Source organism: Corvus brachyrhynchos, unplaced genomic scaffold (genome assembly GCF_000691975.1).
Source record: "Corvus brachyrhynchos isolate BGI_N302 unplaced genomic scaffold, ASM69197v1 scaffold325, whole genome shotgun sequence".
Taxonomy (NCBI): domain Eukaryota; kingdom Metazoa; phylum Chordata; class Aves; order Passeriformes; family Corvidae; genus Corvus; species Corvus brachyrhynchos.
In genome coordinates this window covers 335,736-357,292 of record NW_008238356.1, presented here as the reverse complement: position 1 = coordinate 357,292, position 21,557 = coordinate 335,736, and the positions used below count along the sequence as shown (strand labels likewise).

General features: G+C 36.6%; 1 protein-coding gene across 1 annotated transcript in view; it reads left to right on the top strand.

Moving 5' to 3' along the window:
* Positions 1-21,557, top strand: part of VPS13A (vacuolar protein sorting 13 homolog A) — a 108,401-nt gene that overhangs the window by 51,893 nt on the left and 34,951 nt on the right. Inside the window, exons 36-50 of the mRNA XM_017735474.1 lie at positions 4,065-4,189; positions 4,873-5,042; positions 5,634-5,854; positions 6,982-7,214; positions 10,695-10,787; positions 11,259-11,615; positions 12,388-12,489; positions 13,836-13,994; positions 14,111-14,372; positions 15,230-15,390; positions 16,495-16,598; positions 17,839-18,136; positions 19,301-19,696; positions 20,486-20,590; positions 20,682-20,828. Of these exons, the coding sequence (XP_017590963.1) occupies positions 4,065-4,189; positions 4,873-5,042; positions 5,634-5,854; positions 6,982-7,214; positions 10,695-10,787; positions 11,259-11,615; positions 12,388-12,489; positions 13,836-13,994; positions 14,111-14,372; positions 15,230-15,390; positions 16,495-16,598; positions 17,839-18,136; positions 19,301-19,696; positions 20,486-20,590; positions 20,682-20,828 (2,933 nt within the window). The remainder of the gene's footprint in view (positions 1-4,064; positions 4,190-4,872; positions 5,043-5,633; positions 5,855-6,981; positions 7,215-10,694; positions 10,788-11,258; positions 11,616-12,387; positions 12,490-13,835; positions 13,995-14,110; positions 14,373-15,229; positions 15,391-16,494; positions 16,599-17,838; positions 18,137-19,300; positions 19,697-20,485; positions 20,591-20,681; positions 20,829-21,557) is intronic.

Below are 21,557 nucleotides of genomic sequence, written 5' to 3'. Positions count from 1 at the left end.
CTGCTTCCATCTAACCCCTGTCACCTCTCCCTGTTGCCCCACCCCCCCACGCACACGTCTTTTACTTTCTCTCTTTGTTTTCTTTTCCCTTCTCTTTGCCCCTTTTACTATTAAATAAAACACATCAATTTTTTGGCAACAACATCTAACCTCATTCAGTTTTAATCTCATTTCTGGGAATATTTTGAACCTTCTAAGTTCTTTCCAGTTTATGCTCAGAGACTTAGCTTGCTCTGCTTTTCTGGGTTTAAACCGGATCATAACACCCCCCTCCATTTAGCAGTGGTCCCATATTATCCTTAGTTTTACTTTTGTTATTGAAGAGGGCCTTCTTGTTGTCCTTGACATCCTTGGCCAGAACTAACTCCTGATGGGCCTTGGGCTTCATTGTCTCAACTTACCCTGACAACCTTTCTATACACATTCCAAGTAGCTTCACCACACTTACATCTCCTGCGCATTTCCTCCTTATGTGTGAATAGTGGCAGAAGCTCTTTATTCATCCATGGAGATCTCCTGCCCCTTTGCCTGATTTCTTGCTCGCTGGCCTGCACTGGGATGCTAGTTCTTGAGCCTGGAGGAAGTGATCCTTGAATGTCAACTCCTCTTCCCTGCAGGGCCTGTTCGCATGGGATTCTTGCAAGAAAATTCCCTGAAGTGGCTAAAGTTCTCTCTCCTTAAGTCCATGGTTACAATCTTACTTCCTGCACTGTTCACTTCTCGCCCAATACAGAGCTCCACAATCTCACAGTCACTACCCAGCCAAGGCTGCCCCAACCCTCACATCCCCCACAAGGCCTTCCTTGTTTGTTAGTGTGAAGTCAGGCAGCACAACATTCCTTGTGGGATCCTCCACTGTCCATGACAGGAAGCTGTGATCAGTGCTTTTCAGGAACCTCCTGGGCTGTTTGTGTTTCACAGTGCTGGTTCTGCAGCAGATGTCAGGGTAGTTAAAGTTCCCCACAAGAACCAGTGTCTGTGACTCTGAGGCTGCTTTGTGCTACCTGTCGAAGGCCTCATCCACTTCCTTCTCCTGCTCGGATGGCCTGTAACAAACACCCACAAGTGTTGATGCCTTTTCCTGGTCTTAAAATCAAGAGTCATACATGGTTAGAAGGGGAAAAGGGATTTTACCTTGGTATTTATTTTAAGGATCCTTAGGTGCACACGTCCAGGTCATATGCATTGAAATGCACCCCGCCCAGTATGCCCCAAAAGATCTAGTATAACATTATAGGTTTTACTAATTAGCATATCTATCAAAGATTCCCCAATGAGAGGCTTGAGTGAGCCCCCCTCCCCAAGGAGCCTTCCCCTGGATGGTTCTATCTTAGTTTACAGAATGTGTTCTGGAGAGCACCTTGGGGTCTGGGGCACACTGATCCCTAACTACTTCTAAGCTTCAAAAAAGTTTAGTCTCTCAGCTTGACAAACAAGTCTAAGAATGTAACTAAGTCTAAAAAAGCACTAAGAATACAGAAGTTGTATAAAAGGTATAACAGGGGTATAAAAGAAAAGGCAAAAATCTTCATGGCATCAGTGTCACCCCTACTGGTCTGCCCTTTTATCCTGACCCATAGCTTTTGACTTGCTCATCATCCATTGCAAGACAGAGCTTGATACATTCCAGGTGTATCCTCACAGAGAATGTTTCTCCTAAACAGAATATAGCCCTTCATGACAATATTCCAGTCCTGTGAGCTATCCCACCACATCTTTGTAATTGCAATTATGCCAAAGTCCTTTGACTGCACACACATTTCTTGTTTCTCCTGTTTGTTCTCCATACTGTGTGCATTGGTGTACAGGCACTTCATAGAAGTATTTGTGCAAAGGGATGCCCCATAGTCTTGTCTTGTAGTTACATCTTTGGATGCTTGTACTCGCTGAATATATTCCCTCTTAAGCCTTATTTTGCTGCTTGCGTGATCACTGTAGCTCTGCCCTTCCCGCACCTTATCTCTGTCAAGCCTGGCCCTGTCCCCGTTCCCCTTCAAATCTAGTTTAAAGCTCTCTCAACAAGCCCTGCTAACTTCTGAGCTAAAATCCTTTTTCTCCTTTGAGACAGGACGACTGTGCTTGTTGCCAGCACGCTCAGTGTTTTACAAAATTACCCATGATGAGCAAAACCAAAATTCTGATGGTAACACAGAATTGTGTTACCAAGGTGTTCGTCTGCATGATTTTCTTGACAGGACAGAAGAGAACACAACTTGTGCTCCAGATCCCATCTCGTAGTAGTATCTCTTACCTGAGCCCCAGGGAGGCAGCAGACTTCCCTGTGGGATGGGTCCAGCTGGCATGCAGGGCCCTCAGAAGAGAGTCACCTGTAACAATTACTCTTCTTTCTCTCTTTTTAACCTGAAATTGTGATGCATTTGGTTGACTGACTTTCTCTGGGCGACCCTCCAGGTAGTGAAAGTAGACCTTCACCTTCACTATCAGTTGCTTCACCCTCAAGTTCTGGATCCTCCTACTTACTTCCTAAGGTTACCTGTGAAAGCAAGGGAGGTGACTCTCCTGCTGCCCCCAACAGGGACCTGTTTCCACTTCCCCCTTGTCTTTTAGATCCCCTCCTTCTGATGACAAGTGTTGGAGTTCCTCTGACTTGTGCTGAGCTTCCATCTCCTGCATTTCTCTCAGGAATTTTCACCAGTCTGTTTTTCTGTCACACCCCCTGATACTCTTCAGCCTCTCTACTTCATCTTTAAGCTCAGCCACCGTGCTCAGCAGGTCATCCACCTGGTCCCACTTCACACACATGTAGTCTCTTCTGCCTTCTGGTGCTAATGTCAAGCTCAAACACTCCCTGCAGCCACAGCCCTGGACAGCTGCATGCTTCTGAGGAAGCTCGGTCTGGGTTGCTGTGCTCCTACAAGCAATGGCTTTTGGCTTTATGGAGATGACTGTTGTGTCTGTTCTCATGGGGTAGGTGTAAAGCACCAGGTGAGCTCTCCTCCAGAGCTGAGATGGTCACTGTGCCCTCCTACATGAACTGCTGCAGCAAGTGCTGTGTTACATCCTTCTGATGTGCCGTGTCCTGTTTGCCCACTTTTTCACTGTGCTCCAAGTTGCTCATGCTCCCTAGAGTCTTTAAATCTCCCTTAGTTGCTCTGGCAAGGCCCTCATGATATTGGCCTCACTTATGAGAGCTTCTAGTCCCTGCCAGGTCTCTCCCCTCTCTTAGGTTTCCCTGACTCTGGGAACCCCCTGCCAGGCTCTCTGAGGTAATTTGCCCTGCAGTTGTAGGCACTGCTGCTGTTGTTGCTGCTGTTGCTAGGTGCCTCATTGGCTGAGGCAGTCAGTTGACTGCCAGTGCATCTCTTATCTTGACATTGTGGTTTAAGCTATATCCGATGGTAATGATAATGAATAGGAACAACTGGACCACTGTAGTGAGCTTTTGAGCATGACATGTAATGTAAGGACTGTCTTGTTTTCCTGGCCATAATGCAAGGCAGCACTTAAAGGTCTGTCGACTACATTTGGTAACATCCCAAGTTTGGAAAGTTCTCTTTCCTGTGTATGCTGGTTTTGTTGCTGTTCAGATTTAGATCTGTTTGTCTGTTGTAATGATGACACCCCTGAAAGTTGTTCCTAAACAATACATGTTATTGCCCATCGACTGTTCAGGACCTACTAAAAACAAAAGCAAGTAAAGTTAAGAAAACGATCTTTTGCTGCATTCCTTTATTAAATGCAAAAACCAGCAAAAATGTGGCAGATAAACAAATGAGGATTAAAGTAAATTTGTATTCTTTGTAAGAGTCTTGCACACAGTACTGTGTAACATTAAGGGGAAATTGTACATTTAAGTTTTGAAGATGGTAAAAGCTGCATCTAGAATATGTAAGCAGAGTGTTTTATATTCTCAAACATTGTGTGATTTTGTCAAAAGTAGTTACATAAAGCATGATGCATACATGCTAAGTGTAGATGGATTTACCTGTGGAGAAAAAGGGAAGTTGCTGTCTTTATGGTCATAAGTGAGGATGTTTTGGTTTTTTCCTTATTTGCAGTCCGGTAATTTTCTTAATACTAACCATTTTTCTGATTTGTGGAAGGTGTAACTGTTGTGACATCAGCTGTGGTGGAATTGCATTCACCTATGAAAACAAAAACAACACTAAAACTGGACTTCAGATTTGACTCTCTGACTTTAGTGTTGTATAGTCCAAATTCAAAACAGGTAAGTATAATTTTGGTTACAAAGAGAAATCAGCAGCTTTCATGTTGCCTAGAGTCCTGGAAATGCTGAACAAGAGTAGCTTAATTTATGACAGAGAAAGTGTGTTCTAGCAATAATAACAAATGTGATGGAAATGATGGAAGAGCTATTTTAGCTGAATTGTTTGGCCGATATTACAGGAAATAGAATAACCAGTGGTAGCACATAATGTGTGGCATCTTCTGTCACCTGACTAAAAATCTAATGAAAATTTATATTAATTTAAAATACAGCTTGGAAAAAATGCAGAGGAATGAAACATATTCATTCGTCACATGTAGAGATGTGTACACAAAATTGTGGAGAAAGATCCTTAAATTTGTCAATAGGAATGCATTTATATTCATCTTGATTTAAACTTAGAAAACTTGTCACCAGATTTCTGACTAGAAGTTTGTAATTAATTGTAAACTTAGGTCTCTCACTAATGGCAGGTTGCTTTAGAAAGATGGTAGAAGGGTAAAGCTTTGCTCTTTGAAAGTTTTCTCTTGTATGTTGTTGATTGGGGTTGTCTTTTTAATTAGTAGTGGGTTTATTTAATTTATTATTATTGAAAATATTATCAGTTAGAATAAAACTGTGTATATAACACCTATATATTATTTTTGCTACCTGTAACCAAATCTACATGTTTGATTTAACAGGTTAACAGTTTGGATCAGAGAGATGACCTTTTGAAGCTTGCAGAGTTTAAATTAATTCTGATGTCAGCTGCTCTGAAAATGTTATCAGATGGTTCAATGAATGCTTCAGTCAAACTGGCGAACTGTACATTAGATGATAAAAGACCATCAATCCAGAAGGCTACACCAAGGTCTGTAATTTTACATAATTTACTGTTTATTAGAAATGTTTCAATTTTATTAGTATTCTGTTAAAACCACAATTGTTTTAGTGTAGGGGTTCTTAAAGTACGTGTTACTGTGGATTTATGTGTCTTACTTGCCTTTTCTTCCACATATCTTTATGAGAGACCGATATAAATGCTAGATACAAAAAATTAAATAAACTGAACTTTAAATATTAATCTAATAAATGCACATAGAAAACAATTCCTCTTTCCACTTTAATGAAATGCTAAGTAAGACTGAGATGATGTTTCATGAATAGTAACAAACTTCAGTAAAGTGTAGTACTTCTGATATGTAAATGAGGAATTATGTTCGTTTGACTTGTTAAAATTATGAACACCCTTAGTTGCCAGTGTATGGGATTCCAGTTAGTTTTAAAGTTATATAAAATTTGTGTTAGTGTTTTTATTGGTCGTGTTTTAAAATCAATAGTATTACTTTTTAAATTCAGTCTTGTTAATGGATTGCAGCTGGGATGAGAATCTTGAGTGTTTTTCAGTATTTGTTGCTGGCTCTTTATTGTTACATTAAATGCCTCCTTAATTGTCTTTCAGAATGCTGGAAATGAAACATGGATTTGAAAAGAAAGTTATGGTGGATATAAACTACAAACAGGGGAGAGATGGCATTATTCTTGATGTTATTGCTCAAGAGATATACCTTTGTGCAAGCATGGAGTTTCTAATTACTGTAGCAGATATATTCCTAAAGGCTAATGCAGAGAGTGCTGCTGCACAGAGAAATCTCAAACAGTCATTACCTTTAAAGGACCAAGGTATATACCAGTATATACTGGAAATAGTTTAAAATTTGTATTTAAATATCAGCTTAATTTTGGTTGTAATTGTAATACTATGTAAAAAATATAATTCTCTTTTTATGCTATTTCCTATGTTTATGTGTATAGAACAGCTTCCTCTAACCATTGATGTTGCTTTCTTTGCATCATGGAAATAGATTCATGACCTTTAGTCTTTGTTTCCAAGTGAAGTCTTGTCTTACTAGACAAAGAAAATACATAAAAATGTACGTTTAAAATAAAATGGGAAGAATAATGAAGCGTGTTGCACTTACACATGGAATCAGCCTGCCTGATATTGCTGCCTAGAAATGTTGTCATTTCTTTTGTCCACTGATGTGCATTTCTTCCTACATCAGAAAACAGATTTTTAGATTGAGTACCTGACATCAAAAACTGGTCCATTCGAGCAGGAAATACTCTTTTTTTCTCCTCAGGTGTACCAAAGCAAGTCCCTGCTTTTTTGGTGGTGTTTTCCTGTGCCCTAATTACTGTAGTTGTGTTCTTCTCAGCCAGGCCTGTTATGATTATTTGCTGATGATCAAAGTCCGAACAGATAAGGAAGTCTTATATGAAAGTATATTTTTATTGCAAGTGGTTACATTAAGCATCAGTAAATGCTGCATTATTGTCCTGTGGAAAAATGTGGGTTTGCTACTCCAGAGAGCAGAAAATGTGCCCAGCATCAGTCTTATCAGAGTTGGCAGGTGTAGGTATGGAGTGAAGCTGATAAATTTGTTAGTGTCAGAGATAGTAACAGTGGTGATACTGTTACCCTTTTCATTTTGACAGAGAAGCTTTGTGGAATCTTTTGTTGTACCCAAGAGTAATTAGATATTAATTGGTTTTGTGCCTGCTACGAAGAGCCTAGAAAGAAATAAGTCAGTTGCAGGGATCTACAAATTTGCTGACACTAGTTATGCTAGATCTTACCCCTAAATAGTTTAGGCCTCCCCTGTAAGTTACAAGAATTAAATAACTACTGTAATTAATATTATTAAGTATAATAATTATAAATTAATATTAATAATTAAGTCACAACAAGCAAATAATTGAAATGTAATCTTTGAACAATCAAACCAATGTAATTTATATTTCTGAAGCACCTGTGCAGCCTGTATCTACGATGGAAATGAACATTGTTGTTAAAAACCCGGAGATTGTGTTTGTGGCTGATTTAACAAGAGGTGATGCTCCTGCGTTGGTGGTTACAACACAGTGTGAGATGTTCATTAAAAATAGCCCTGAGAGGTACAACATGACAGCTGCTGTTAAAGAGATACAGATGAAAGCATGCCCATTTCTTCCAGAAGAAAGGAAAGGGAACATTACTACGGTGAGTTTGCTCACTACGGTGAGTTTGTGTGTATTTAAAAGGTGCTGTGTAAGTTACACTACTAAAATACAAGTATTTTTGGAATGTTCTTCATTAAAATGTATACTACAGATATATGAGTAAAATTTGGTGGTGAACATTTTGTTGATTTTATTCTCTTTTATCTGATATGCCTAAAGCATCATCTTGATCTATGGCATTGGGGTTTGCTTTGTATGACAAGGTACAATGAAGAACCCCAAGGAGTAAAATGTTAATTATCTTTCATATCCCACGTAACCCAAATAAATAGAATTTTTTAAGTGTATGCTATTTCAAATGCAGTATAGTAAATTTGGAATGCTGTCAGTCTAAAACTTTGTATTAAATAACTATGTAAGAGAATAACAGTGTCACAGAAAAATGGGAAGTGCATATTATGAAATAGTTTACTTACTGTATGTTGTGCATCGATTCCTTTATGTTAAGGTCCACAGATCTGTTATATTAATGCTGCCTGTTTATATTTTGGCAAGAAAATCAGACTTGCTAGTTACTGGCCAGGTGGAAGTGCATTGACTCCTGGAGCTTCTTTCAGCTTTTCTGCCTCTACAGCAGACTGTACCTCAGTTAACTCTGTGATGATATTTTAGCATCAGAGAAAAAATTTAAATATCCAACAGTTACACATGTCCTCAGACCACAGATGAATTTTGAAGAGCAAATGTTTTCAGCTCTCTGTTAATGCCTGCTTACTTACAGAGTGGTGTAGGAAAGATCAAAGCTATAAGCAGAAAGGACTGGGGCTTCCCCTTCATCTCAATTTCAGGTAGAATCATAGCAGCTCAGTTTACTCCTTGGGTGTACACAATCTTTAATTGCACTAAAATGTTAACCTAGTCATTTAGAAAGTGATGCACTTGGCACTGATAGCCCCAACACAATACAAAGATGTTCGACATCCGTTCTTGTAGTTGACAAACATGGTATAAATGTGACTTTCTTTGTAGAAAGCTATTGAAAGGCTTCACACCAAGTTTTCCCTTGTTCCCAAGTTTACAGGAATATCTTCTGATGGAATCTCTTATCTCAGACTGTAGGAACAGGGAAAAAGGCCTGAATCTGACAGGATGCTTGTGCTATAGATAGGGAAAAAAAACTTCATAGGACACTGGTTTTAGTGCTTAAAACAGTACCTTCCTTGAAAGATTCAGAAAGTTCTTGAGAAAAGTCAAAAAAAAAAATAGATTTTACCTGCAGGTAGCAGCATAACTGCTCCTTTTTAAAACGTGTGTAAGCAAACCTCTGAAGCCAGGTTTTCTAAACAATTTAATTTTAGTCTGGTAAAGTAATTGGGTTACATGAATTCATCCTTTTGATGACAAAATTATCAAAACTTAAAGAGACCTTCAGTATCATTTAGTCCAGCTGTCAACCCAGCACTACCATAGTCACCCCTAAACCATATTCACAAGTGCCCTGTCCAGACGCCAAGTAGGGAAACTAACCTCCAGATTAAAAATAGCACCAATGATGAGGGTTTTTTTGTGTATTTCTCACAAGTGTGTTGGTCTAAAGAGGAATATGTTATTTTTCATTCCTGAATATAATAAAGAGTAAGAAAAAAAGGTAATTTGAGCAGTACAGTATAAAATAATATTGTGGACAAAAGCTTCTGTTAGATCAAATTCATTTGGGGAAAGTGTGGTCAAACTGATTCAGAGTATATCTATGCCTCCAGCATCTGATGCAGACATGGAGAGAGATGTCAGAAAAGATTGCAAAATCAATATGGTTTGAAATTATAGTTTTTGAAAGACTTACTATCCTAGATAGGGATTGGAGAGCAAATTTTCATATCTGAACAGTGTCAGTAGAGTCTAATTACATCTGAGTGCTCTGTTAATAGCATAGCACTGATTTTGTTTATAGCATACCTCTGATTTGGTAAACTTCGTCAAGTTAAAACGTTCAGGGACTGACTACCAAACAAAGTTGGAACAGAGTGGTTGTGATTCCAACAGTTACATTGTTATTCAGGAAAACTGTAACTGTGTTGTTGCTGTGTTGCAACTGAAAAACTGGTTCTCAGAAGTCAGAGGCATGGTGGTGCAGTGCATTGAAGGCATCTGCAGACTTTACCTAAAAAGTGGAGTTACTGAAGTGTAATGTGTTTTACTGTAGCTGACATTTCAATCTTTAATGATAATTCTGGATACTTTTTTCTTTCAACATGTTTTTAGTGTTCAGGTTTCTCTTAATTTTGCAGAACGAAATAATGGTAAGTTTTCTTCAGTACTTGTGTCATAGGTTAGCAAGCATAGTCCCGGAAGGGACGTCCTTGCTAAGGGGTGCTTACAGTTTCCTCTGGGAACTGATAGAACCTATCAGCTGGCCAGTTTGAATATGGACAATTCTCTAAGCCACTTAAAGTTGTGATCACCTCTGTGATCCACATTTAAGAATAGGCAAACTCCCCCTCCAAGCTCTCTCTCGTTTCCGGCACTGGCACAGGTGCATGAAGATATGGGGGGTGGAGTGTTCAACTCGTGAGCAGAAGCACCTGCGCTGAGATAGGCAGATGCTGACGCAGCTGTAATTTCATGAGAAGTTTGGACAGGGAGAGATGAACCAGATGAGGACTTTTGCTCCAAATGGGAAAGGAGAAAACCTCAGTCCCTAGAGATGAACCAGATGAGGACTTTTGCTCCAAACGGGAAAGGAGGAAACCTCAGTCCCTAGAGATGAACCAGATGAGGACTTTTGCTCCAAACGGGAAAGGAGAAAACCTCAGTCCCTAGAGATGAACCAGATGAGGACTTTTGCTCCAAATGGGAAAGGAGAAAACCTCAGTTCCTAGAGATGCTCCCAGAGATAGTCCTAACGATGAAGATGATGAAGACCCTTTGCTCCCAGGGAAGGAGAAGGGCCTCTGTTTTTGTTTCTGAACGGCTCAACCTTAAAATTGTACCCCAAAAAACTTCAAGAGTGGACCCTCGAAAGCAGTTGCGGGAAAAGCTGCAAGTCGGGGGAAAGGACTCACACGCAGGCAGAGAGACTCCTCTTCCTAAATGGACTGAACAATATTTGGAAGTGGGCGGCTGTCTCGTTGTGATAATGTTTTCATAGCATGAGCAAGAAGAGACTTCTCTTTCTAAATGGACTGAACAAGGTTATTATGGAAGTGGTAAACAGACTGAACATCTTAAGGGTTGTCTTTTCACATTGTCAGTGGGAGAAGGGAGGAAGGTGGGAGGAGGAGGAGAGTTCTGAAGGTGGTATAATTTTTTTTTCTTCTTTTAGGTCTGTTAATAAACTTCTTTATATTCTTTCAAGTTTGGTGCCTGCTTTGCATTTCTCCTAATTCTTATCTCACAGCAGATAAACAGTAATGAGTATTTTGGACCAAACCACTACAACTTGTTATGTGTATGATTTCAAAGTAAGTTTTTAAAAATAGTTTTTTCTCTATATGACATGTGTTTTTACTTTATTGTGTAGGTATTGCAGCCTTGTGACTTCTTCTTTGAAATGAAACAATCGGGTACTAATCCACAGACAGCTGATCTAACGATTAAATCTCTAACAATAGAAGTAAGTAGACGTCTATTGTGTTTTTAGTTTTCTACTTCGCACTCAGCAGGCTATGAAATTGCTTCAGGAATGACTGAAGTGGGGAATTGTTCCTGTTCTTCATTAGGCCACCTACCTGTTTAAGCATGTCAAAACAAATAAAATTGAAAATGAACAACTCTGTCGCTATGCTTCGGCTTTGAAATCTGTGTTTTATGAAATGGCATGGTGTGCAGAGATAAGTTTTGAAGTGCTCAGATAGATCATTGAATGATGTAGTTTAGAAAGCTTCCATCTGGAAATAAGGTAGGGGCTGAAAATCTGAAAAGATCGAACTATAGCTTGTGGAAGGGAATTATTTTCAAACAAGAGAGCCCTGTAGAAAACTCAAGTGTTTTGTTATTGTAACATACTCATTATACTTTTGTGTCTGAAAGTAGCTGTTTCTGTACTAGATTCTCATTTCCAGTTATTCCAATTTCTTATTTGTAGGTTTCACCAATAATCATAAACACAGTAATTACTATTACGTCAGCCCTTTATCAAACTGCAGAAACAACAGAAGAAGAGATTAGTCAAATTCCTCCTGACTTGTGGAATAAGAAAGATATAAAAAATCTGAAAATGTGGTTTCTTGAAGAGACAAATGAAAATGAAGATAAAAATCCAACCACTGAACTGGTTCCTACAGGAGAGTCATTGAAAATTAATATAGAATCTGTTTTTCTAACACTTGAAGCTGGAGTTGGGCACAGAACAGTACCAATGCTTTTAGCCAAGTCCTCATTTGCTGGAGAAGTCAAGAACTGGAGTACTCTAATCAACCTGCATTCTCATCTTGAGCTAGAGGTGAGGAATCCTACATAAAGAAACCAGAGTTTTTCGGGATGCTAAATCCCACTGTCTAAATGTTATATACACGTTATTTAGACAAGAAAAGAAAAATAACCCTCATATTTGATGACTAAACTCCTACAGGTATGTGTTGTGGGAGCACGATCGGAATGAGGTGTTAAGATAGTTAAATTAAAATGAAAATCTAATGCCTCAGATGTAATGATAATTAATGGCACAGTAATTGGTGTTATGCAGCCTCACATTTACGCTCTTTGCAAGTTCCTAAAGAACTTGCATCAGAACCTGTTGCATCAGTATTAAATGTTGGAATGGCAACGGGCTAAAACTCTCTAATAATCTTAAATTAAAATTGCAATAGAATATATCATGTTTTGTTTCAATAAAATACAAAGTAGTTCAAGTATTGTTCATAAAACACCCAAACTGACTCATATTTGGAAATTAGTGACATAAAATTCAGTGATTGTTGTAGGTAGATTCTTCCTTATTTATAGTGCTTTTGAATTCCAGTGCCTACTGTTTAAGGCAAAATTATATTTTAAGTGGCACAATTTTTACCACTTTTTTGGACCGGGGACTTTACAGTAGAGACTTTACTGCCTCATTTATTTTTCTAATGTGTTTGTTTCATCTTATGGTGGCAGCTGAAAGTGCAATCTGATTATGAATATTTTAGATTACCAAAATAATTAATATACTTGTAAATCAGAATTTTTAATTTAAGTTTTATGTAAATTCCTAACTGCTTTCTGGATTTTGATAGGTACATTATTTTAACGAGATGTTTGGCGTGTGGGAACCTTTGCTTGAACCGCTAGAAGTTGAGAAGACTGATTTATTCAAGCCATGGATTCTTGAAATCAAGGTATAGTTTCCAAAGCTGAACTCACATATTGCATTTCAGTACCTTAGAAAAAACAAATGCTCTCCACCTTTCATCTAACAGTTTTGTTCTTTCTTGTTGGTTACTGAGAGTTTTTCCACAAGTAGTGAATGAAACTTGGACAAGGAAATACCCAGACTCCCACATCTGTGAAATATTGTCTTTCAGGTGGCAAAATTTTATTCAAGTTGCGCTGGGTAATCGTAATGGCTTTATATCAGTTTTTCTGTTAGGCCATATGCTAATGATGCATTCAGTGACTTTGGAAAGACAAACCACTGCTCTTGTTCTACAGTAGTAGGTGTAGCAGAATTGTATTGGAAAAACTGATAGCTGTTGAGCAGCACAAAGAGTCCTGTGGGAATAGTGCTCTTACCACTTCATTTTCATCTTTCGTGGAAATAGTCTAGCCTTTATCTAAGGATGGGAGGTACCTTTTGTTTTTCCTCCTTCTGTCTTAACTGTTTTATTTAATTGTTTTCTGACTTTTTTCGAAACTGTTCAAGTATTTTTAACCTGAGACATTGCTCAGAATAGAAAACCCGCCCTTTTCTTAGGACTATTATTATCAAAAACTTCCTACCGTAATACTCACAGAAGGATAAAGATTATGGACTGGGATACTGCATTTAAGAAACTGCTATTAAAAATATCCCTTCCAATTTTCCATAAAGGTACGAGACCTAATGCAGGAGAAAGGTAGAAGATAATGAGTAAAACCTCATGTCTTCTCACCCAGATATGAAATACAACATTTAGAAATACATAATTTCCAGAACTGTTGGAGGCTGGAGAAATGTATTCCATCAGATTTTTTTTATTTTTTCTTTCAATCAAATGAAAACAAAATAGTTATTTAATTTGGAAACATATAAAGACTAAATTTGGGGACTGTTTTAACACTAGGAAATCAATTATATGTAACTTCTTACACAGTGTTACTTAATAGGTTAAGATGAATGTTATCACACAGTATTTACTGGATATGTTAGTAGTTACTATATATTTTCTTTACTTTTGAATAATCATAAATTTAACTACTGTTACAGGAATTTCATTGACTTCCTGAAAATATTTAATATTATATATATATATATATAAATATATATAATAATATATTCCTGAAAATATATAATTTGTCTCTTGTCTTATTTATTCTCTCCCTCTTTCATTTTTATTGGAGAATTAAAAACATGAACAACAACAACAAAAAAGAAAACCATGGCAGGACATAGGTATGGGAAAGGGAGACATAGAAAGTCTTGAGGTGAAACTTTCTTCTACAGAATGAGTGGTCAGATGAGAATTCTTTAAACATCTCCTTTCAGATGAAGAAGGCTAAAAAAGCGCTGTATGAATCAGATGAAGAAGAAGAAGAGACCTACAAAGTTCCAGAATATAAAACAGTAATAAATGTTTCCTCAAAAGACCAGCTCAATATTACACTTTCCAAGTTAGGACTGCAAATGTTGAGTAACTTGGGCACGGTAAGAAAGATTTCTTAACTATGCAGTGTTAGAATTGCTAGATGAATGTTTGCAGAGATCATCTTGGTGAAGTCTTATTCAGTATGTTGGTTTTGTATTGATTCTTTGCTTTCTAGGCATTTGCTGAAGCAGCTAGTCAAACTTCAGACATCTTCAAAAAAGACCGAGCACCTTTTGTAATAATCAATTCTTTAGGACTTCCCATCACGGTCTCGCCTAGTGATTCCTTCAGTGTCCTTAATGTTGAATTTGGAGCAAAACTATTTCATTTAGAAGACAGAGAGTGTTTAAATATGGAATTTGTCAGAACTAGAAATGAGAGTGACCAGTTCACAGCAATGACAACACTGAGTAGGAAGAGATTTTACATTCAGATCTGTAAGTTCCAAAGTTCATACATCTCCTGTTTTTATAAATATTTATCATGTGTAATACAGTGTCTTGTACAGTTCAGTAAATTTTGGAGGACTACATAACATGAAAGGAGTGTTTCTAGATGTGTGGCAGTATTTGAAATCTTGCTTTAGCCTTTACGGCTAAATATGCTTCTTAATTTTTGCAGCCTAGGTTTTCTACTGTGATAAATGATTTATGTAACAATCTTTATTGCAGTCAGATATTTGTTTGCATTGATATGTTATTGCAGAATTCAACTGCTCAAAATAATTTTTGTTTTAGAATTGATTCCTGTATATATGTGTGTTTACAGAAGTTACTCTTAAGAGGGATGTTTTTAAAAAAAACCATTTTAAATAATTTTAAACAAACCACAGTTAAAGCTAAAATTAAAATTTAACTGTTTTTAATGGTGTTTGTGTTTACAATTTGAAGTGATTTATTGTAGCAATTGGCAGTTTTTAAAACTCGACCGTATGACGTACTAGTTGAATTGTTTTTACAATATAAAAGCTGTACCTTGTTAATAAGCCATTGTAAACATTGTAAACATTTCCTGTGAGGCACTAATTTTATTTGCAGTAGCAAAACCCACTTAAATGTTTGAGTGATGGACCCATTTGCTCTTTTCCTTGTAGCAAAAAAAGAATCTTTGCCGTTTCCTTAGTAACACTGCAAGAGCAGCGTATTAAGAGTGCTGCTTGCCCTTTTTCATCTGACGGGCATTTTTTTATTATTAGATTGAATGACAGAAAATTCTATTGAATGCACATTTTTGTCTTTCAGCTCTTTCTTTATGCTCCTTTTGAGTGTTTCATGTCTCATCTCACAAATTCTAGGTCCGCATAATCATTCTGCTGTGGAAAAGATTCCATTGACAAAAGTGGGTCGATGTATTTACAAAGTGCGACACGAGGAATCGGGTGTTGAAAGGTCCATTGTCTGCCAAATTGACACTGTTGAAGGAAGCAAGACGATAACTATACGTTCCCCTGTTCAGGTCATTATATATCCATAATGTATTAATTAAATTTTTTAATGAATGAAAGTGATCCTGTAGTCTTCAAATAAACATTGAAAAAACATACTTTAAAAATTTAACTGAATGGTCCATATAACTTTGCTTTGTGTTTGATTTTTCAAGAATAAAAAGCTTGTTCAAAGTGACAGATGGGTTGGATGCAGGTAGACATCAATCAGATTTTGGATCAGGGTAATTCATTAGTAATGTTAACTAATACTGGCTCTAATTTTGTTCTTGAGCTATTTGCTTTGTATGAAGGGATCAAACTTCTTTTAATCTTACCTTGGTTCCATAAGTTATCCTTCAATCAAGGTTATTTCGTTTCTTTCATCCTGTACCATTGATATGTTAATTTCAAATTTAGTACAGTGTCAGTTGAAAAGTGAGACCTTCAAGTGTATATGTCTTTTGATTGAATAGTGTTTTCGATAGACATTATGTGGTTTACAGCTACAGTGATGAATCAGATATTACAGTTCTATAGTGATAGTGTTCTTGTTTCATTTCAGTTGCTTTTTTTCATTCAAAGTGGTTTATGACTTGATTAATAACAAAATTTACTGTTTGGTTCTTTTTAAATTTTTTATTTCTAAGAGCTAATTAATGCCATTAAATTAACCCTGAAATAAATAAAAAATAATGTTTGCAAGAAAGATAACTGCATGCCCCTGAATGATAATGGACATTACTGATTTAACCTTAAACTTCTGACTTCCCTTACACTTTCACTTTATGGATTTTTGAACCTTGTATCTATTATACTTTTAGGAGACCACTGTTCGGAAAGGTACCATATAGTTGAGATTTAGTTGCCTTTGGTTTTTCAGTCTTGTGTTTCTCCTTGAAAAGCATTTTGCAGTTAATATATTTATTTCATAAACAAAATACAGCATCAAACTGCACAACCAGGTAATTTAAAAAGATTTGCTGTTTTAGAGACAATTCACCTGAAATACTGACCTTGAGTGGTAAATGGGTAAAATGAAAACCAAGACTTCCCATTCTTGCTTTATTAAGCTCAAAATACTTTGTCCTTACAGTTTTTCCTAATGTGTGTTGCTGGATTTTTATTTTACATAGATAAGGAATCACTTTTCAATCCCGTTAAATGTTTTTGAAGAAGGAAGATGTTTAGGGACTGCTTCACCAGAAAATGAATTCAACATACCCTTTTCCTCTTACAGGTACTTTGCTGTATTTTTCTTTTATTGTGGAATATGTTTATTTATTTTTATTATTGTATCCATACAATTATGCTAAAAAAATTGTTTACCCTTGCTACCTAATACTGAAAAAATACTGTGCTCTCATTGTTGGATAGGATCTTCTCAGGGCAGGTAGTCTTAAGCTAAAATTTTGAAATCCATTTTTATGAACAAGTTAAATTAGCTAAGCTACTTTAAGAATCTGAGCTCAGGTACTTCTGGAACACAGTGATTGTAATTCACACAGTACACTTCTTAGTGGGGTGATGTTTGGTGAATTAGTGCAGTTTTGGTTTTTTTCTGAAAAGGCTTCTTTTGATTTTTTGATTCTGAAGTAAAAGATTAAAAGATATACACTTAAACTCTATCAAAGATGTAAAAGAAGACTCATCACCTTAGAAAAACTTGGGTTACAGCATAGCTATGTTATTATCACATTCAATCTAATAACAAAGCTGCAATGAGTTTGCATGTACATTTTAGCTGAACTATCACCAAGTTTTAGGTAGGTAGGTTTGCTTTAATTTTTTTTTTATGGTTGCAGAGACTCTTTCCTCCTTCCGTTTTCCCCCAAACACTCTCCTAATTTTTTTACAATGAAAGCTTTGTATCTTCTTCATTACTTAAGTTACATTTTACTGTAGGTTCATTAATTCATTGATATTTTAACTATCTGTATTTCATTAATGAGATTTAGTGATGTTCTGATTCATTGCACAGATGAGTTCCACTAGGCAGTCAGGAAATGTTAAAACAAATCTTCAGTGAGGAGCAGCTGTATTAGATTAAAGCTTCTGCCTTATAAAAGCCATGTATGTAAATAATCCATGAACTAACTTGATGTTTTATGGGACTGAAAAGAAGGGCACTTTCTGCGTATCTGTTATAGGAGTAAGTTGTTGATCCAGACCTTTAGCTTAGAACAGGAATAGAGCAGCACATGTAAGGAAATTCAGTAGTCTCTTCATAAGAATCTCCAATAACCCTTTCTTTGTAAGGGAAGCGTGTGGAGGTATGGAACAAAAAACCCCAGCTGTTACAATAGTATAAACTCTTGGGACCCAGTCCATCTTTTGATTCCTCCTTTAATCAAGATAAAGGCAGGCAATAAATTACTGCCAGAAATCTTCCTAAATCCAAATAATATTAGACTGTCCCTGTTGCATATTAAGTGTTAATATGTCCCGTATTAAGTGTCTAAAAATGTTTTCATTTACAGATCCATACTGAGTTTGCAACCACTAGCCAATGAAAACGGAGTGGGTGGAGAATATGATATGTGTGAAGGAATTACATTTGATGATATTATGAAAAATGTTGACAGTTTATTGCAAAGGAAATGCCAATCTGTGAGGTCAACTAACCACTCACTTATCATCAATATTGTTCCTGTAAAAGATTCATTGATGACATCATTATGTGCAGAAGATGAATGGGATTTTCCATATGTTGTGCATTTATGGCCTTCTGTTCTTCTCCGCAATCTTCTTCCTTATCAAATAACTTATTCTGTAGAGGTAATTACATAATGCTTGAATTTTAGTAATGTTTCCCACTTATAATGTTAAAGCTGGTTGAAATGGAGATTAGAACAAAGGGATTCTGATGGAGTATTTGTGAAGCAAGTTCACAGGTCTTATAAGGGCATACATCTTGCATAGTCTAATAAAGTCTGTATTTACAGAATTGAAATATTACCACAGAATGTGACATGTGGCGTTATTAAGCCATTCTTTAGATATATGCAAAGTAAAATGTAGCACTGTACAAGTTTGGCCCTGTGAGAGTCACTCAGTTGCTCCAGTGCGTCTTGAGCCTAATTAAATAGTGCAGCTTTTCCTGTGAAGCCTGCCTCAAGTGGATCACCCTGTGTTAGCATTTTATGTGCAGTCACTGACTTTCAGCAGTAGCATTATTTTAACAAATTCTCATAGGCCTGCCTTTTTTGCCAGGTTTTGGCTTGAATTGCAGCCTAGTGCCAGACTTCAAGTTCTTTCCAGATGAAATTAAACAATTAGGTGCACTTTGAATGTTAGCAGGCATTCTTTCCAGTGCCAGATGAGAGACAGTCTTGAGTAAAATACCTAAAACATGCAGTGTAGACATTGATTCCTCAGCACTATATGTTTCATTCTATGGATCTGGTATAATTGTGTCCCACTCCTTATTGATATCACTTAGGATAATAGAAATACAGTTGGGAGACAGATTTTTTTTCAGATGGTCTTAATATTTAGTATTTGACCTCAAATATTAGAATCTAATAGTAAAACTTCATCACAAATAAACAATTACTATGACTGGAGACCATAGCTTGTACCAAATGTATGGAAGTAACAGGCTCATCTTTGTATGTCTCTTACGAATTTAAATTTAGCGAAGAAAGTACTGTGTTGAGGAAATTTATCATTTAAGAACATATGTGTATTTGAATTTGGTGACAGATGGGCTTTTGATGATGAGCATTGATTACCATGCATTAGGGTTCTCTTTGCAAAATATTGTTTTAAGGTAGATGTTTAGGAAAGTAACATAGTTAAATAACACAAAAGATATTTTAAAATTGTGCCTAATAACTTCTGTCATAATTTTTAAAGCTAGCTAAAACATAAAAGTTGATATGAATTTTGTGTGTGATTCATGTAAATGTATCCTGTTTGGTGTCTGCTTGTCTTTTTAAGGGAAATGGGAACAAATATGACACTTTAGAAGAAGGATGTTCAGTCCAGATTCATAATGCAGTCTTGGACCAAACAAAACTAGATTTGCAGTTGCTTAACTATCTTGATCAAAACTGGAGAAGCGAGTACCATATAAAAAGCAATCTGCCTGATATCAGCTTCACAACATTTCACTGTGTCACAGAGCTGGATAAGACTGAACTGGATATTGCTGTTCACGTGACCTACACAACTGGGCAGATGATTATAGCAATTCACAGTCCCTATTGGATGGTGAATAAAACCGGTCGAATGTTACAATACAAAGCTGATGGTATTCACCGCAAGCATCCTCCAGATTACAAAAAGCCCCTCCTTTTTACTTTCCAGCCTAAAAACTTCCTTCAAAATAATAAGGTATTGTATTTTGCAAATCTGACAGCCCTGTACTCCCTTACGTTGTTGTATGAAAGCATTTTTACACTTTAAAATTTATTTACTCTATCCTATGCTCTGTAAAGGGCATGAAACCTATAATATCTCTGTCTAAAAACAGTGTTCAAAATGAGTGTTGTCAGATATGCTTGAGATACGAAATTTACATTGTCAGAGGTGTTGTTAAGAATGAGATCCTCACTTTGAAAGAAAAAGGTCACTGAGAAGTGTTTTCTAAATAAAACAATTTCATTTTAGATTTAAACTGTCAGTAAAGGTTCTTACTCCAAATAAGACGTAGAAATTGTGTAGGAAATGTAAAGCTGGGGTACTTGAAAAATGAATGCTACTTGAAAAATGAATACTTGCAATGGTGGTTGGTAGATTGGTTCTGGGTTCATAGAATGCTAAGGTTAAGTTTACCGTTTGAGTTTCCTGAGTTTTTTAATGCTGAATGTTACTGATGGATGAATGAGAGAGATTACAACTGTGCATTGATTTTCCTTTGAAATTTTAATTATGATAAGTTTTTTAAAGAATCTTTATGTGATGCTTCCTCTGGAGTGTCTTACACTTAAAATGCTTATTTCACATAGGTTATAACTAAGCATGGTGGAAAATACCATGTGAGATGATACTGGCAGTTGTTATGTCCTGACTTTTCAATAAAAACACCAGTATTTCCATTTATGTTTATGCGTACTTTATATATAATTTTAAATGTTGTAGTGACTTGTAAATTGAAAATTAATTCAGGGTGCTTCTTCACAGGTACAACTTAGGGTAACTGACAGTGAACTGTCTGATCAGTTTTCATTGGACACTGTTGGAAGTCATGGTTCTGTGAAATGCAAGAGTCATAAAAAGGAATATCAAGTGAGTTAAATTTATCTTTCAAATTCATTATTTTCACAAGATATAAATGGGGTAAAAATGTGTACTTAAAATAATGTCTTTCTGTTCACAGGTTGGTGTCACCATAAACAACAGCAGTTTCAATATTACTAGAATTGTAACCTTCACTCCATTTTTTATGATTTCAAATAGAAGTAAATACACTTTGGAAGTAGCTGAAGAAGGCAAGGAAAAGTGGATTCCCATTGTTTTGCAACAGGTAAACTTATAATGGAACCTATTCCAAGTTTTGTCTCTAAAGAAAAAAAACTGGTTTGAGCACTCACTGATGGAAAACATGAGCCATGTATGTGTCCCATGACAATGCCTGACTATACCATGCTTTTTCAATAAATGACCTGTGTCCTTTACCATTTCTCAGTGTTGCATTAGGACATACTGTAAAGCTGGTTTACATTGTAATTGGAATTTTTCATTCTGTCACCTTGCATCATAAGTAGTATGAGGAGACTTATATTATATTATATTATGAATGTATTAGCTTTCTGAAATGGCACTGGAGCTTCTGTTCAGTTTAGCAGTGGTACATGGTAAAATATTTTGACTGACCTGGTATGCATGAAGCCACTTTGGTATGGGAAGAAATTCCCTCACATGGATCAGTTCAGAGAGATTCAAATTGATCTTCTGGATCTAGTCTCTCTTCTGCTTTTAGGTGCTCAATGTGTACTTCCTAGAAAGGCATCCTTGGCCCTCAGGCCAAGTGGTGTGAAAATGGGTTTTAGGGCTTTTGTCTGTGCTGCAGAGGTGGAGCCTGTTGCAGACTTGTGTGCATCTTGACTGGTTGCACTGCAGTATCACACAATTATGTTTTGTATGTGTGTTGAGTCTTTGGGCCATTCTGCCTTCCTGCAGTACATGTAGGGATTTTGTTTCTTAAAACTGCAGTGCTTTCTGGGAAGGGTGAAATCCCCTTTCCACTCCCCTT